This window comes from Pinus tabuliformis, chromosome 4_2, assembly GCF_031772625.1.
Source record: "Pinus tabuliformis cultivar Carrire ecotype Pingquan chromosome 4_2, CPIR1, whole genome shotgun sequence".
Lineage (NCBI taxonomy): Eukaryota > Viridiplantae > Streptophyta > Pinopsida > Pinales > Pinaceae > Pinus > Pinus tabuliformis.
The window spans coordinates 493,987,496-494,004,327 of record NC_142304.1 but is presented as its reverse complement, the minus strand read 5'-3'; the positions used below and the strand labels follow the sequence as shown (position 1 = coordinate 494,004,327).

The window sequence follows — 16,832 nt, the reverse complement described above, 5'->3', positions numbered from 1 at the left end:
CAGAAAAGTCACATGATAATGGAAAAATCAACAGAATTTGACTTGCCATAAATACTTTTCCAAGGTTAGCCATATTATAATTGTAATTTGTTTAATCATAATGTTATAAGATTTAATTTATATGATGTTATGAGGTAAAGTTGAACATTTATTTATTCTAAATAATTCTCTTATATATATAAAGTGCAGTAGTCTTTTAATATAAATATAATAATCATATCATGAACTTTAAATCATATGAGGTTATAGGGAAAGTTTGTACGGTTATTTATTGTAATTATTTTTTAAATTTATTTTCAAATATATAAAAAAATGATAAAGTAAGTTTAATAGCCATTTAATATTATTAAATCAATCCTTATTTTAAAATATTATATATTTATATTTATATAACGTTAATTTTAATATTATTCATCTAATATTTATTTTTGTAAATATTATATTTAAAGGCTAATTATATGATTTTATTTTATTTTTATACCAATTTCATTTTTAAAAATTATAAAATATTTTATATAGATTTATAATAAAATACTTCGAAAAGAAAACCAGAATGACATGCGCGCGCACAGTGTTAAGCATGCCACCTATGAATCTAGCCTACACAATAGATGTGGGCCTTTGTAGATTGAAGTCTGTCATACACATTCAGGCATCAACTTACATAAATTAGCATTCACGCATCAACTTACATAAATTAGCAGTCGGGCATAAAAAATAATAAATCTCACCCACATGTGAGATTTTTGGCCTGAATCACTTTGCAGCTGCAACCCAAGTCCTGGACTACCCGAAAACCATGCTAACCGGTAGAAAGTCGGCTTGTTATTTCAGAAATTGACCTGCACCATGTCAGCCTCTACAATTATGGACCATGGAGCCCATATGCTACAAGTAAGTTGAACAACGCAGACTAGATAACAATCTGTAACGCTTGTGTGCAGAATCTTGGCCTCAAATTTCCCATGTACAGTACATATGGGATAAATTCATGGTGGCAATGTGAAATAAATAAGGAAAATTTAGCAGAACATATATCACAAAATTACCATGCCTATCATGATAATTCTCCTCACTTTGGCATTAGAGGATTCTTTACAAGACAAGCAGTGAGTTTTGGCATGGTGATTTATTACAATATGCTGGCAAGGCAATTTTGTGTTGCATTTTACACAGGAGAAATGATAGATAACCAAGAACATGTATAGCCAGAAAGCATTTGATCCATTGACTAATAAAAATTGTCACATATCAGCTAAATGTACATGGAGATGAATCAGAGATTTTCAAGGTCAATGAGTTGTAGTGTGTGAAAATAGAGAAGCAGAGACTGCTGTTTCAAAATGATTGTATCATCCCTGACTTCATCCATCTACAAATTGCTTCCACTGAAAGTACCTATTAGATGGTGATGAGACGGCTTCCTTGCATCTCACTGCAATCAAACATGGGATGACCATTGAAAGAACAACTAATCCCTTGTCCAATTTCATATTTAATGAGAGTGAACCCCAACATAACTGATGTCAATCTACAACATTCATGTGAGATTGATGCAAATGATGTTTTCTTTATATCTGCTGATTTCTTAATGCCTGAACAATATGAAGGTCTCACAAAAAATCTTTCATCATCTTGCAATTTGTGATGATGCCTTTGACTCCAAATTTCTGCAACTTCAAAAGTAAACTGAAGAATACGAAAACACTAAGGCTGAAGCAGAATAACACAATTACACGTACAATAGTTGCTAAATTTAAATCAATAGTATTTTGACTAAGAGTGAATTTTTTGTTTTACACAGGAATGAATTTTCATCTTGTACCCATACTTGTCAACTTCTGGAGCAGAAGAATAAGATGTCTGAGAAAAAGTTGAATTCAGAAAGGAAAGCTCTTTAGCCAAATGGGAGTCGTCAAGTTGTTAGATGTACAAGGATTGAAAACATTCAAATCTAGTTTGCTTCTCCACATTAATAACAGTCTGTATTTGAAAATATAAGATTTAAGATCTGGTGAACCCACCCCTAGAAAAAGCTTTCTAACAGCTATGGGGATGAGATCTTTATTATTACATGTGATCACTTTCAAACCAATTAGGATCACACAAAAAAATATGGAACCCAAAAATGCTCTCACAGGCTTAATTGCAAATTTGATAGATGATCTTCAGTATCTGCTAAAGTGTTAATGTACGAATAGAAAAATATTTGTAATGCCCACAGCTCCATTTTCAGCTGCAATAATGCTGGTGCGATATGGTTATTCATTTTTATTGATCGCTGGCAAAGTTTTAGAAGACCTCCTTAATTGCAAAATACTAGTCGAGTTCAATCTATTTTTCAATCATGAAAAATATGACAACGATGATGATGAGTCAGCTAAAACCTGCAGACAAAAAGTGAACAATCACCATATGACCATTGCAAAAGCTACAAACTCTACTTGAAAGACATGAATCATTGCAATGAACAAATTTGCATCTCTTCATTAAAGATTCCATACCTCTAGTTGGTCTTCAGTGAAGGAATCCTTTTGGATGGCCCAAGTGTCTGCATGTGTTCTTCGGAACTCAGCAATTGTTTTCATTACAGTTGATTTTATCGGTGATGGTTCTCCAATGAAGTGTGCCAATAAAGTTATAGTATCAGGGAGCCAACTGCATTTTAGTGCAGGAAGGTCTATGTTAACATTGAATCAAGTTAAAGGACATTAATTTGCAACTAAGCATGTTATTCACAAATTTCAAGGATTCACCTTGGCAGGTCATATGGCACTGATAATATTGAAGATGCCAAAGCTAACACCACGCCATGCCTAGCAGCTAAAGATAGGCCATTTTCTGGCAACCTGAATAACAGTAATTGAATTGACACATATTAGTAGAAGGATGCACAGCATGGTAACCAATATTAATAATACATCACAAAGCATGATGGTATTGGGAAAGTTTGATGATGTCAAGGATGTTGCAAAATGTTACCTTGTCTTGTTCCTCTTTTGTAGCAAAATTGCATCTTTGAATGAATTCTCACGAAAAAGCTTCACCAATTTATCATCACTTCCTCTCATTAAACCTGAAAGCACAGAGGTTGCTTGCTCTCTAACCTGAGTTTCCCAGAAAGTAAAATGTTAATTGATTTACTTTTCACCATAGTTCCTCTGTCTCACCATAAACTCCAAATATCATGATTCCTACTTAACTATGTATTCATGATAATCTGTCAGAAGCAAAACCTTTAAAACTTGCTACTACATGCATAACATTCTTCATCCCAGAACTGGAAGACTCAAGCTCAGCATCACAGCGTTAGGGTAAAATTGTCATTTATTGACAGCCAGCATTGTGCTAATTCATTCTTTATCACCACACAACAAAAGAAACAACATCAACTCTTCTAGTATTGACTCCATAAATATCCTTCCTTAAATGGAGGTATAAATTTTGTGGGTGTGCAACCATTATTCATCATTGTGAGTGACAGGATAAGCTATAGACATTTTATTAGATCACCATAGAAGGTAGTTTAAAGCAGCACTGCAAATTTGTGTCCAACAAGGCAAAAAATAAGAATACTAAGAAAATTTCTGTAACATGGCAAAATATGAGAATACTGAGAAATCTTCTGTGACAGGGCAAAAAAAATGCATCTGAGAAAAACTGTGGAGATGACTTGCGGAACAAAAGGGAATACTAAATGGGGTTCCTAGAGATTTCTGGTGTTCTAATTATAAAAGAAATATTGATCTCCAGGGACCTGGACCTTTTATTCCAAGAAAAACCTCATTGGAAATCCCAAGGGATGTTTCCCCACATTTGTGGATGACATCCCTTGTAAACCCTTCAACATAGGTTTGTGCCCCTCACCCAAGGGGATTTAACCAGAACCTGCCGACATGGAACTAGTCAAATGCCCACCAATATTGGCAACAACCATGGAGCTAACCCTTTAGGATGAAATAATAATTTTCTTTAAACCTTGTAGGATCCCCCCCTTTTCCTGGAATTTTCAGGAGGCCAGCTCAATTACCGGACACAATAGAAGTTGGAAATCCCAAGGGACTTGACAGGATTTTAACCTATGACCTATGGCCTCTCCATTGGCAAAATGCCTTGGACAGATGGATCAACCAATTGAGCCAACCCTTGGGGCTATTTGTGGACCTGAACACTAGGGTTTCTCTACAATGGACCAATAACAAAAAGAACTACGAAAACCATATTAGAAAAGGGCAAAATGATACGTGTTAGATGGAAGATTAGTTGAAACTTGAAACATGCAACATTAGTTGTTATGGATTTCATGTACTCTTCTACACTTTCGACATGTTACAATATAACACTAAGTAAGAATGATAACAAAACCTTCAATTATGCAAATCAAGGTCAATAGTTAAAGGATGTTGTGAATAGGAAATAGTAGAATAAATGATGCTTACAAGGAAAAAAAAAGGAACAAATAACCCAGCCAACATATACCTAAGGATTACTTAACAAGTGCAAGCAAACCAAAAGAAATCATGCTTGTTTATTTCTCTCTCTTACCAAGGATTGTTTTGTCCTAGTTTTTCACTTCCCCTTCCCTCGCTACTACCAAACACGATTTTTTATCACAAATCTTGTGCAAGGCCACCTATGACCCTTGTCCTCACGCCATCCACCACAACAAATATATTCAATTCCCTAGGTAAATGCCCCATAAATTGTTGACTTGATGAGGATTGTAAAACTATACACAAGTGCCTCTGTCCATCCTCTATCCTATAGGTACATAGTGTTGAAAAGTAGCGTAGTAATGGATTCTTTGATTGTGCCTAAATTCAAGAAATCAATTTTCTGATCTTCTTAAGCATGCGCAAGTTCTAGAGATGTGGACGAGTTCAAGAAGCAGTTTGACTAGTTTAAATTTGTGGAGGATCGAGTTATCTATCCTCTAGTGTGACTTAAATTAGGCACCGAAGGAACAAGTGGAGTTAGCCTTCTGTTAACTAGTTGTGTTGATGTTTGTTAACTAGAAAAGCTCCAGTTTGACTTCCTAATTTAGAAACTCACTAACAATAGCCTAATCGAAGAGCTTATAAGGAGATCGAAGGCACACAAATGGATCATAATTTTTGTGTGAGCTTGTGAAGAAAGGTGCCAAGGAGTTTTCTTGTGCGAGTTATTGTGGAGAGCAATTTCCTCTTGGAGTGCGCATAGAAATAGGGAAATTCCCTATTTAATAGGAGCTCGGGCTACGCTAGGAAATAGGAGGCTATTTCCTAAGGAATTGCACAAGGAAATCAGAGCCTCTAGTGCACATACAAGGAGGAAGAAGATCAAGGATCAAGCAGGGGTTTCAGGCCTAGGACAGGCAGGAGAATCATTGTATTTTCAGATTGAAACAAGCTTGTATTTGTATGAGATCTATTGCTCATTTTTCCTCAATAAAATTCTAAAGCAAGCGAGGGTTTTCCTAGTTGGGTTCCCTAGAAAAATTGTGTTGTTTATTGTGTGAAATTGTGTCTTTTACTTCTATTCTATTCCACTACTATTTGGTAGAGAAATTTTGAGTCTATGTGAAAAGAAAAATCATTTTCAGATTGTTCATATTAGCAGATCAAAACTTCAAGGAAATTCTACATGGTACCAGAGCAGTGAACAAAAATCCATCAACACATAGTCTTCAAGGTTGAAAGATGAAAACTCACACAGGATTAGGACTACGAGAGTAGGATAGACTGGATGGCGCTTCAAATTTTGGTGTTTGGAAGGTCCAGATATTGTTCTTGCTGGACAGATTTTCGCTGAAGGAATTCACTGAGAAAGGTGTTGCAGCACCTTCAGATCCAGACGAGTTGAGGCTTTTCCAAAGGCAAATGGCCAAGACCAAGAGGATGATCCTAGATGGACTTCGGGATCATGTAGTCCCACATGTTGCAGCTAAAGATACAACTAAGGAAATGTGGGATTCCTTAGTCCAGCTCTACTAGAATCCTTCCAAGAACCGGAAGATGGTCCTCAAAGAGAAGCTGAGGACAATCAAGATGCAGAAGGGTGAGAGTGTAACTGCCTATCTCACCAGAATTCAGGAAGTCCGTGATGAGCTAGCAGTTGTTGGAGAAAAACTCGTGGACACAAAGCTAGTGTGTGTGGCTCTGAATGGGTTTACCAAAGATTGGCATACCTTCATTCAAAGTATTACTAAACAAGAGCAACCGCTGGACTAGGAATGCCTATGGAGTAACTTCGCTTAGGAGGAGCTAAGGCTCAGATTAGTTGAGACTTCTAACAGCAGTGGCAAGGGTTCCAAGGTTGAGAAGGAGGAAAACCTTTCTCTTGCAGGTAAAGCCAAAGGCAAGAAAGGCAAAGGGAAGAGCGAGAACAATCAAGAGGGTGATAAGAAGAAGTTGGATCTGAGTAAGATCAAATGCTTCCATTGCATTACTTTTGGACACTATGCTTCTAAGTGTCTTAACTGGAAGAAGAAGGGGTCAAATAAGGAGCATGTAGTTACATCAGCCGAGGTAGATGAGTTTGCCTCTCAGTTTGAGAAAGTTTTCTCATTGATAGCTTGCATGGAAAGCTCAGTAGGGAGCAATACGTGGTATATTGATTCAGAAGCCTCTTTCCATATGATCGGGATCAATGAGTACTTTAGCCAGATGAAGGAGAAGAGCATGCAGTTTCAGATTGAGCTGGGAGATGAGGGCAAGTACGCTCCTAAGGGAGTGGGTACTGTTAGCTTTGAGAGGGAGTCTAGGAGCCCTCTTCATCTCACTGATGTTCTCTATGTTCCAGGGCTAATGAAGAACCTGGTTTCAGTAGTTGTTCTTGAGGATAAAGGATATGATGTCCCCTTCAGCAAAGGTAAGGCTTACCTCAAGCATCTAGCTTCAAGAGCAGTGAAGCAGATAGGTGCCAAGGTGAAGAATCTCTACAAGTTGCAAGTGGAGACAGATGCAACCTTGAGCGGCAAGGTAGGATGTGCAGATGTTGGTGAGCTTTGGCATAGGCGCATGGGGCACATACATCATGGGGCACTGAAGATTCTTCAGTAGATTGCCACAGGATTGCCAGTAGGAGGTCTTGACAAGAGTGGAGTGTGCAAAGGATGCAAGCTTGGCAAATTTGCCAAGTCTTCTTTCCATTGTCAAGATAGCAAAGCGAAAGGGATTTTGGAGTTGGTGCATTCAGATGTGTGTGGGCCCTTTTCTTCTCCATCACAGATGAGGCATAGGTATTATGTTACTTTCATTGATGATTTGTCTCAGAAAACTTGGATTTATTTCATGAAAAAGAAAGATGAGGTCTTAGACAACTTCATGGAGTTTAAGGCCTTAGTAGAGAAGCAGACTGGGAAGAAAATCAAGGCAGTGAGAAGTGACAATGGTGGAGAATATATCTCCAATGCCTTCAAGGATTTTTGTGCAAAAGAAGGTATTAGGAGAGAGTTGATAGCACCGCATAACCCTCAGCAGAATGGGTTGGCTGAGAGGAAGAACATGAGCATTGTTGGAGTAGCTAGGGCTATGTTGCATGATTAGGATCTGCCTAGGTTCTTATGGGCAGAAGCATGCAACACTGTTGTATTTCTACAGAACAGGAGTCCACACAGGGTGCTTGGACGAGCTACACTAGAGGAGGCTTTCACAAGAAAGAAGCTTGATGTTTCAAACTTCTGAATCTTTGGCACAAAGATCTACTATCATGTGTCCAAAGATAATAGGAAGAAGTTGGATGCCACAACAGAGAAGGGTATCTTTGTGGGGTATAATGAGACATCGTAGGCATACAGGGTGTCTCTTCTAGGACTTAAGAAGATAGTTCTCAGGCGAGATGTGAGATTCCAAGAGGATCAGGCTCTGAGAGTTTCCTTAGAGCATGAGCAGATTGCAGTACCTGAGGAGGAGTTACTTGCTCCCAAACAACAGCCACAATCAGGACCTCAAAGTCAGCCACAACATTAGCACCACCCATTGGAATGGAAAGAATTTGGATATTCAATACATATTCTCCCATGGATAGCTTGATATTATGGAACTTTCCAGAGCAATTTATGGTTCCTCCATTTGCAACCATTACTTGACACTCTGGTGCTGGATATAGTAAGCAATTCAATTCCTTGGCTATCTTACAATGAACAAAATTATGGGTACTACCCAAATCAATCAACATTGTTACATTTTTCTTCTTGATATGCCCTTCTATCTTGAGAGTTTGAGGAGTGGTAATTCCTGTCAATGCATTACAAGACATGGTCAGATTCATTTCTTCTTTCTCTGGGATTGGTTCATGTTGTATATCCTCTTCTTTTGATGTTTATTGTTCCTTTTCTTGCTCCTCTTCCCCATCTATGTAAATTAATTTCTTCTCAGCACACTTATGGCCTTTAGTGTATTTTCTATCACAATTGTAACAAAACCCTTTTTCTCTTTTTTCTTCCAATTGTTGTGGTCTCAACCTTGTAGGTGTTGAAACGCTAGGAGCAACAACACTTCCATCTTTATAGTTATGAGTGGTAGGCTTCCTTGTTGCCATAATTTTGCTTTCAATTTTTCTTGCCAACCTGTATGCCTTCTATTGATTTCGAGTAGCATCAGATGTGCTCTAGCCACGAAATTTGGTGGAGAGGTTGGGGCACATGATATCTCCAATACCCAGAAAGGGTTTGGGCAAATTCTAAACAGATCAGGAGATATTAAAATAATTAATATTTTTAATGGAGTCCCTAAGTCTAAACTCAGGAAAAATAAAATATTAATGTGTATTAATATGAATTTGTGTTAGAGTGGTCCAAAAGACATGGATCAAGCCAGATCTAATCTTAGCCGTTGATTAGGGACTTAATCTCGGCCGTTGAGATGTCAACAAGAAAAGTATAAGAGGAGGCTTGAGAGTCACTTGGAGAATACACCAGAGTGATCAGTCATTCTATTCTCCAGAGCGAGGTTTGCTAAGAGAGATAGAATCAATGATCGGAAGAGCAGCTGAGGGGCATTGAGTACATAGAGACAGAGAGGCAGAGATAGTGTCGGGATAGCAGCAGAGCAGCCAGAGAGAGAGACGCAGGAGCATCTAATGCTCAAGCAAAGCCACGCAGAGGCAGCTAAGTGTTGCGCAGAGCACCAGAGGGGCCAGAGTAGTTGACGCAGAGGCTCAGAGAGCTGACGCAGAGGCTCAGAGAGCTGACGCAGAGGCTCAGAGAGCCGACGCAGGGCCTCCTGGGGCTGACGCAGGCAAAGATAGGTTGACACAGTGCCAGCGTTGGGCTAGAAGAGGCTGATGCAGTCTAGATTAGGCAGATGCTAAGGTTTCTAGGGCAGATTGGTGCTGAGTAGCTACCGGAAGGATTATCCAGGGTTTCAGCCAGTAGATTTGTCAAAAATTGAGAGGGATTACTGCCAAGGAAATTCTCTGTTGGGTAGGCCAGTTTCAGTACCTAGATTGTATTTTAAATTGCTTAATAAGAAAACCCTCAGATAGTTGCACCGATTTTCCCACAATGGATTTTTTCGGGGACATTACTCCAAAAATAATGGTGTCATATGGTGTGTTTCTTTCTGTTTCTTTTTAGTCGTTGATTTGTAATATGTTGAGCATGCACTAGTTTTTATTTTTAGTATTTACACTGTAAATAACTTATTAAGGAAAACAACAAGTAGGCAGGAATAAATCAGATAAAGTGCATGGAGGGTTTCTAACTAAGTAAACTTAGAAACTTCAACACATTCTCCAATGAATCAAGTTCCCAAAGGCGAACCTCATGTTGAATGTTATCCTTTAAAGTCCCTATAAAGACATCAATCCTCTGCTTCTCTGGAATATCATTTAACCTTATATTCAATTTTTGGAAAACCTCAATGTGCTCTGCCATTGAACCCTTTTGTTTGAGATTTATAAATTGGCTAAAGAAGGTGTTGCTCTTTGTATCCTCATATTGTTCTATCATTTCCTCCGTGAAAATTGACTAGGTGACAAGTCGTTTACGAGAACAAGCCCTTTATATCATAAAAATTGATTTGGTTCTAAATATAAAGATGCAATACATACCTTTTGTAACAGTTGCACATCATGGAGATTAAAATATTTCTCCATTTGTAGTATCCATGTTATGGGATCCTTGCCATCAAACTTCCTCGTATTCATCTTTGAAATATGGTGGGTCTTCAATCCAATGTTAGATTCTATGAAATCATGATTAACATTTATTTTTTTCTCATCATGAGTTTCCTCTACTACCTTTTCGCCATTAGGAGGCCTTTCTTGTAGCAACTTTATCTCACCTTCCTTCAAACCTTCCGTGTCTTTCCTCAAATCTTCCATGCCTTTCTTCAAATTTCTTCCCTACCATCGATATTAGCTTCCATGGAACATATAAAACTATTTATCTTAGCTTTGATCGCATTCTTCAAATCATCCATCCAATTTTTCTTACTAGGTATTTCTATTTTCTTGATTCGAGTCATTCTTTTTCTTGCTTTTAGTAGCTCGATCTTGAATCTGTTGTATCTCTGAAATTTCGGATCTCCAAGGTCTGAACTTGCGACCTGCAGTAGCCCTCTGCGTCCTATTTCCAATGCCACCAGTCTGATCGAAATTGGATTCTCCAAGAAAGAGTTATGCCCAATCTCCCAAGATGACCTGATTATATACTTTTTCAGTAGAGCAAACTTGTACGAAGTGCCACGTGTCACTGTTTTGACCTTTGGACCTGAAAACAATACACAGAAAAGTACAGTTCATCCTCTTTCTGTAACTTCTTACAAAATTTCAATCTGATGCTCAGAGAGAAAGTTATGACGATTTTCTCAAGGTCACATGTTTGGAATGTAATTCGAGAGCCTGTAGCAACCTTAAATGTCTTGGACCATATCTCCAAAAATGTAGCGAAACAAGCTCTGAAATTCGGCCTCGAGCTTCACCAAGATTTCTGCTTAAATGGGTTTTAATTTCAAAGTCTGAACTTTTGTAGAAAAACAATTATAGCGAAAATTCCAGGATGACTTGTTTGAGATGGAATTTTGGAGCTTGTGAAAACCCTAACTTCCTCAGATCATATCTCCAAAAATATAGCGAGACAAGATCTAAAATATAGACCCGAGGTTCCAAAAGATTTCGGCTCAAATAGGTCCTTTTTTTAGCTTTTGAAACTTCATAGAGAAAAAGTTATAGCGAATATGCCACGATGACATATTTGGAGCAGCAAAACCCTAGAATCCAAAGCTATGATACCAAATGTTATGAAACCAACTCACAAAAAGTTAGAAAAGATAGATCAACAACTTAAAAATCAGCCTCTTCGAGGGGGCAACCTCCTTTACATTACACAAATGAACAATTCTTGGATGATACAAATGACATGACCTCTTTTCTATATATAGGAGTCTAAAGGGTCCCAATACAATCAGAGCCTACATAACAATAATATTGTAGGGGCACAACAATAACAATAGTGGGTTTCTATGGGGCATAATAATAACAACATGGGGACTATATGGGCACAATAATACAATAAGGGGGTTTCACTAATAACAATAAGGGGTTACGCTAGTAGTATAGAGACCTAACATTGTATAGGTTGCAGCTTGTTTCTCCAATGGCACTGGTAAGCAGTGACAGTAGCAATGGGAAGGCACTGAATGAGCTATGGCATAGGAGAATGGGACATTTACATCATGGAGCACTCAAGATGCTCAGGGAGACAATAACAAGGGTTCCAAAACTTGGCATGAAACACGATGATGTATGCAGAGGGTGTGTGCTTAGTAAATATGTTAAGGCAACATTCCCAAGAAGTGACAGCAGCGCAGATGGTGTGTTAGGACATATGCACTCGGATATTTGTGGTTTGATGTCCACTAGAGCTCTCAGTGGGGTCGAATATTTCGTCACCATTATTGATGACCATTCCAGGAAAACCTTGATCTACTTCCTAAAGACCAAGGATGAGGTTTTTTATCGTTTCAAAGAGTTTAAGGCTCTCATGGAGAATGCAACAAAGAAGAAGATCAAAGTAAGTCGCTCAAATAATGGTGAAGAGTATATTGATAAAGACTTCGCAGATTTTTGTGTCAAGGAAAGCATCAGAAGAGAGTGGAAACTCCATATAATCCATAGCAAAATGGTGTAGCGGAGCAGAAAAACAAAACCATAGTTGGGGCTACAAAAGCAATGTTATATAACCAGGATTTGCCCAGGTTTCTATGGGCAGAGGCATGTAACACAACAGTATGCGCAAAAAGAAGAAATAGATTATGAGGAGACCTCTGCCCCAGTTGCCAAATACACTTCTTTCCAATCAATTATATCCCTAACAGCACATATGAGGTGGCAGATTCACCAGATGGACATCAAGACAACATTCTTGAATGGGGTGACAAAGGAAGAGGTGTACATAGAACAACCATAGGGCTTTGAGACTCATGAGAGGCGCAATCATGTGTGCAGAGTAAAGAAAGCTTTATACAGGCTCAAGCAAGCTCCTAGGGCATGGTATGGTCAAATTGACAACTACTTGCAGCAGATGGGATTCGTCAAGAGTGACGCAGATCCCAACCTTTACTATTTGATGGTAGAGGATGAGTCATTCATCTTAGTATTGTATGTGGATGATCTCTTTCTGACAGGGTCATCAAGGCTCATAGAGGACTACAAGAGGAATCTGGCAACAGAGTTTGATATGAAGGATTTGGGAATGATGCATTATTCCTCGGATTGGAAGTGTGGCAGAAGGACGAGGAGATCTTCCTTGGGCAAGGAAGATATGCTACAGATATTCTGAAGAGATTCAGAATTCATGATTGTAGACCCATGTCTACACTTATGATCTCTAAGTGGAAGAAAATAGATGCATCAGATGAAAAAGAGGTTGACCCCACCTTGTATAGACATCTTATCAATTCTCTCATGTATTTGGTCAACACTAGGCCAAATATTTGCTTCACGGTCAATACCCTCAATCAGTTTATGGCAAAACCGAAGAGAGTACATTGGACAACAGCAAGGCACATTTTGGGATATGTGCATGACACAATTGAGTATGGGTTGAGATACACCAAAGCGGATGACGTCAAACTATGTGGGTTCACAGATGCAAATTGGGTAGGCATTTCAGTGGACAGGAAAAGTACCTCTGGGTATTGCTTCAGCGTTGGATCAGGGATGGTTTCTTGGTGCAGCGAGAAGCAAAGGTTAGTAGCACTGAGCTCTGCAGAAGCAGAGTATATGGCAACAAGCACAACTACGTGCAAAGCTATATGGCTTCTGAAGTTGTTATTAAGCTTGTTTAGGCAGAGGATGGAGGCGACTAGTGTCTACTGCGATAATCAAAGTTGCATCAAGCTCTCTGAAAATCCAGTGTTTCATGATAGGTCAAAACACATATATATTTGGTGTCATTTTATAGGAGATTATATGCAGCGCAAAGCAGTCAAACAACAGTGTGTTCCCACAGATGAGCAGGTTGCAAACATACTCACGAAAGCTCTAGGGAGAGCTAAGTTCGTCCACTTCAGAAAATATTTGGGTATGGTGGAGAACCCATTTCAGTAGCAGGGACAGTATTTTGGATGCTTCTCACTTGCAACAACAACAGATGAGAGGGAGTTGCACTAGAGTTGGGAGATCAGTTACTTACTTCTCAGTAACTGAGTTGCAGTGCAACAATAGGCAGCACGATGCAACATGATGAGAGGAGGTGCAGTGCGGATGCAGTGGTGGGAGAAAGGACCAATAGCAGCACGGATGCAGAGGGAGTGGCAGAACCATGGGCAGCAGTACAGGATACAATAGGCCTAGCATCAACATAGAGACCAATGTCGGATGATCAGAGTAATACTCAATGAAGAGTATTGCTAGAGCATAGTCCTCGCTAAGAGGGAGTGTAGATTTGGGGTAGCATCGAATGTGATATAGCCATGAAAATTGGTGGAGAGGTTGGGGCACATGAGATCTCCAATACCCAGATAGGGTTTGGCAGATTCTACACAATTCAAGAGATATTAAAATAATTAATATTTTTAATGGAGTCCCTAAGTCTAAACTTAGGGAAATTAAAATATTAATGTGGATTAATATGAAACTGTGTTAGAATGGTCCAAAAGACATGGACCAAGCTATATCTAATCTTATCCGTTGATTAGGGACTTAATCTCGGTCATTGATATGTCAACAAGAAAAGTATAAGAGGAGGCTTGAGGGTCACTTGGAGAGTACACCAGATGATGTTATGAAACCAGCTCAAGAAAAGATAGAAAAGATAGATCAACGCCTTAGAATTCAGCCTCTTCGAGGGGGCAACCTCCTTTACATTACATAAATGAACAATTCTTGGATGATACAAATGACAAAACCTCCTTTCTATATATAGGAGTCTAAGGAGTCACAATATAATCCAGCCGACCTAACAATAATAATATAAAGCCACAAAAATAACAATAGAGGGATTCTATGGGGCATAGAAATAACAATATGGGGGTAATAGGGGCACAACAATATAAATAAGGGGTATAACTACAATAGTAATGGGGTAATCACTAGTATTATAGGGACCCAACAGATGATTAGTCATTCTATTCTCTAGAGCGGGGTTTGCTAAGAGAGATAGAATTAGTGATCAGGAGTTGTAGCTAAAGGGCATTGAATAAAGAGAGACAAAGAGGCAGAGATAGTGCCGGGAGAGCAGCGCAGTAGCCGGGGAGAGTGACGCAGAGCCAGCCAGGGCTCACACAGAGGCAGCCGAGAGTTGCGTAGAGGCTCAGAGAGGCCAGCGTTGCTGACGTAGAGGGCCAAAAGGCTGACACAGGGCCTCCTAAGGCTGATGTAAACCCATCCGGGGTGACACAGGGCCAGCGCTGAGCAAAGAGGGACTGACGCAGTCCAGAAAACACTGATGCTAGGGTTTCTGGGGCAAATTGGTGCTGAGGAGTTGCCGAAAGGATTATCCAAGGTTTCAGCGAGGAGATTTGTCTCAAACTGAGAGGTATTACTGCCAAGGAAATTCTTTGTTGGATAGGCCAATTTCAGCACCCAGATTGTACTCTGATATTTCTTAATAAGAAAACCCTCAGATAGTTGCACCGTTTTCCCACATTGGGTTTTTCCAGGGACATTGGTACAAAAATAATGGTGTCATATGGTATGATTGTTTTTGTTTCCTTCAATTGTTGATCTATAATATATTGAGCATGCACTAGTGTTTATTTTCAATATTTACATTGTAAATAACTTGTTAAGTAACATAACAAGTAGGTAGGAATAAATCAGATAAAGTGCATGGAAGGTTTCTAACTAAGTAGACTTAGAAACTTCGACATTGACTTGATGAATATGATTTTATTTTCTGAATTTTGAAGGTACCATTACACTACAAATTTTGAGGCTGATGGGGAAGTTTTAGGGGGATTGTATAAATGCATTAAGCACATGGTCCCAGATTCCAAGACAAGATCAAATTCATAACAAGCTCTTGAATTTTAGTGAGTATTGGTACCTTTGGAATTTCTATGGCTATAATAAATAGAGCAAAGAGTCCCCCAGCTAAAAATTTTTAAAATTTGCAAATTCTTATATTAATAATTTACTCATTTGATTTCAATTTAAATTTCGCAATTGTTGAGTCCAAGTTTCAACTTTCAAATTCATTTGCTAATACTTTTTTCCTTCCACCCTTTTTGCAACTTATTGGTGGCAACAATTTGGTAGTGAATGCCCTCAATTGCAAAAAATTGCAATTCGAATTTTGAGCCAAACATGTAGTGCTTCAGGGTGTGATCGAAATTGGAGTGTGTTTGAGCGTATACACACTAAGAAGAGGAACCCTTTGGAGCAAAAGCAGTTGAATGACATGGTTTTTGTTCAATACAACCTTAGTTTAAGGCGCAATCAATTACTGAATAAAACCCCTGAAACAAGTAACATTGTCTTGGGTGACTTTGATCCAACATCGATTTAAAGGTCTTTGGAGCATTACTGCCTCTCGATTTTTTGCATAAGATTTGGCCTAAGCTTCGTCGTGGTGGCACTTCTCACTTCCTTTTCTATGACTACTTTCGCTAGAAATTTGAGGTTAAAAAATAGAAATCGTCCATTGTTTGCACATGCTAAAAAATTTCCATTAAATTTTTGGCTACCTTCTAGCATTAGGTTGGGTAGAGTAACTATTTTAAAACCCTGAACACACAAAACCTGCTGAACCAATCACTATAATTTTGAGCATCCATTCTCAAAATGTGTCACCTGTGTGGCATTGTCCAATCTCTTGTTTTCTATATAAATCACTTCGATCTGAAGAGCACTTCAAAATTCTTCATAAGAAAATTTGAATTTCTGAAAAAAGCTTTCTTTTCCTATGATTATCTTTGTGTATTTTGTACATCCTAAGTGGACCTAACAGTTAAGAATATGGATTTTCTCCTTGAAGGTCACATGATAAATTCTGGAAGCGGGAATGGGCATGTACATGTGAGCAACCTGTTGTTTGAAAATATTTGTGTGGGGGTTGGCAAGCTACCAACCAACATTTTAAAACTCGGACTCCAAATCAAAATCAGTCGAGGGTCACTTCAAACTAAGAACAACTCGAACCAATCTAATCTTAATTAGATGGTTTACTAAAACATACATAAAATGTTTAAATTTTAAGAAAACATATATTTATTAAAATTCCACATCATCAGAGACACAATATGCTAACTCTGCTCATGCATATACCATGTAACATAATCATCGGATTCACCGGCTTTAAAAAATGGAATTCAAATTTTGGTGAACTTTAAAAGGCCGTATTAAATTCGCCGAATTTTTAAGTATATTCGGCACCATATGCCACAAGGGCGCTGCAGGCCTTCGGC

The 16,832-nt window shown here is 38.6% G+C and overlaps 1 protein-coding gene across 1 annotated transcript in view; it reads right to left on the bottom strand.

Moving 5' to 3' along the window:
- Positions 1-1,874: 1,874 nt before the first annotated feature.
- Positions 1,875-16,832, bottom strand: part of PA200 (proteasome activating protein 200) — a 212,571-nt gene continuing 197,613 nt past the window's right edge. Inside the window, exons 32-35 of the mRNA XM_089428912.1 lie at positions 2,983-3,107; positions 2,757-2,849; positions 2,505-2,658; positions 1,875-2,387 (exon numbers count right to left, since the gene is read on the bottom strand). Of these exons, the coding sequence (XP_089285038.1) occupies positions 2,346-2,387; positions 2,505-2,658; positions 2,757-2,849; positions 2,983-3,107 (414 nt within the window). The 3' untranslated portion in view covers positions 1,875-2,345. The remainder of the gene's footprint in view (positions 2,388-2,504; positions 2,659-2,756; positions 2,850-2,982; positions 3,108-16,832) is intronic.